At 39.8% G+C, this 1,096-nt stretch overlaps 1 protein-coding gene across 1 annotated transcript; it reads left to right on the plus strand.

The window, feature by feature from the left end:
* The first annotated feature begins 76 nt into the window (after positions 1-76).
* On the plus strand, positions 77-869 carry LOC105461416. The gene is made up of 2 exons (XM_011707909.1): positions 77-476; positions 577-869. Exons 1-2 carry the CDS (start codon positions 77-79, stop codon positions 867-869), a joined length of 693 nt encoding a protein of 230 aa, XP_011706211.1.
* Positions 870-1,096: the final 227 nt, after the last annotated feature.

A 1,096-nucleotide genomic window follows, 5' to 3' on the forward strand; every position in this document is an offset into this window, starting at 1 on the left:
CGCAACCAAATATTTTCTCTCATTGGTGGGAGTGGGGAATATCAGTACCAAGCGCACGATGAGACCTAACTTTTGAATGGTATTGTCGCGAGTGTACTACCTTAAGTTAGCCGATCCTTTCTTTTATATGCCGGGCGGTATAGACATCTTAATAGGAGGCGATTGGTTCTGGAATCTCCTTTGCATAGGACAATTCAAAATAGAACAGCTCACGATGCAGAAGACTAGGCTGGGGTGGATAGCAGCCAGCCCGCTCGAACCAACGGGCGCAAATTCCATTAAATGCAATTTTGCCAAAGAAGTAGACATAGATAGACAGTTGACTAAATTCTGGAACATCGAAGAGATTCAGGACCAAAGAATATTCACCGCAGAAGAAAGGGAAGCGGAGGCACATTTTGTGAGAACGACTCGAAGAAACGAAGACGGAAGATTCATCGTTAGCATGCCATTTAAGAGAAGTCCAGACGAGCTTGGCGAGTCGAGAGCAATCGCTCGTCGTCGTCTCATCAATCTAGAGAAAAAAATTGCATACAACGGAAGCGCTCGAACGACAATATTCGGCTTTTCTCGAAGAATACGAAAGATTAGGTCATATGCGGAAGATTTCGAATGAAAGAACACAAGGATCGGCATATTACCTTCCTCATCACAATGTAATACGGATGGAGAGCCTAACAACAAAGGTCAGAGTTGTTTTCGATGCATCGGCGGCTACAGATAGCGGCGCTTCTCTGAATGATTTACAAATGATAGGTCCGACAATACAAGAGGATCTGCTGGCTATACTTCTCAAATTTAGAACGCACACCTATATCCCTGTTGAAAAAAACCAGGTGGGAATCTATATGGGAAATCCATATGGATAATCCGTATAAGATTCCATATCATTTTCTATGGGAATTTGGGCCAAAAATCCAGGTCCTATGTGGAAATCTATGTGGATTCCTGTGTAATAATCCATGTGGATTCTTACACTGACAAAAAATTAATAAAAAAATTTATTTATTTTTTATTCAATTATTACATATTATTTTTAAAGTTTAATTTGTGTTTACTATTCCGCATATTTTCTATTTTATTATTTACTATAACA

This window comes from Wasmannia auropunctata, unplaced genomic scaffold, assembly GCF_000956235.1.
Source record: "Wasmannia auropunctata unplaced genomic scaffold, wasmannia.A_1.0 LD289093.1, whole genome shotgun sequence".
Taxonomy (NCBI): domain Eukaryota; kingdom Metazoa; phylum Arthropoda; class Insecta; order Hymenoptera; family Formicidae; genus Wasmannia; species Wasmannia auropunctata.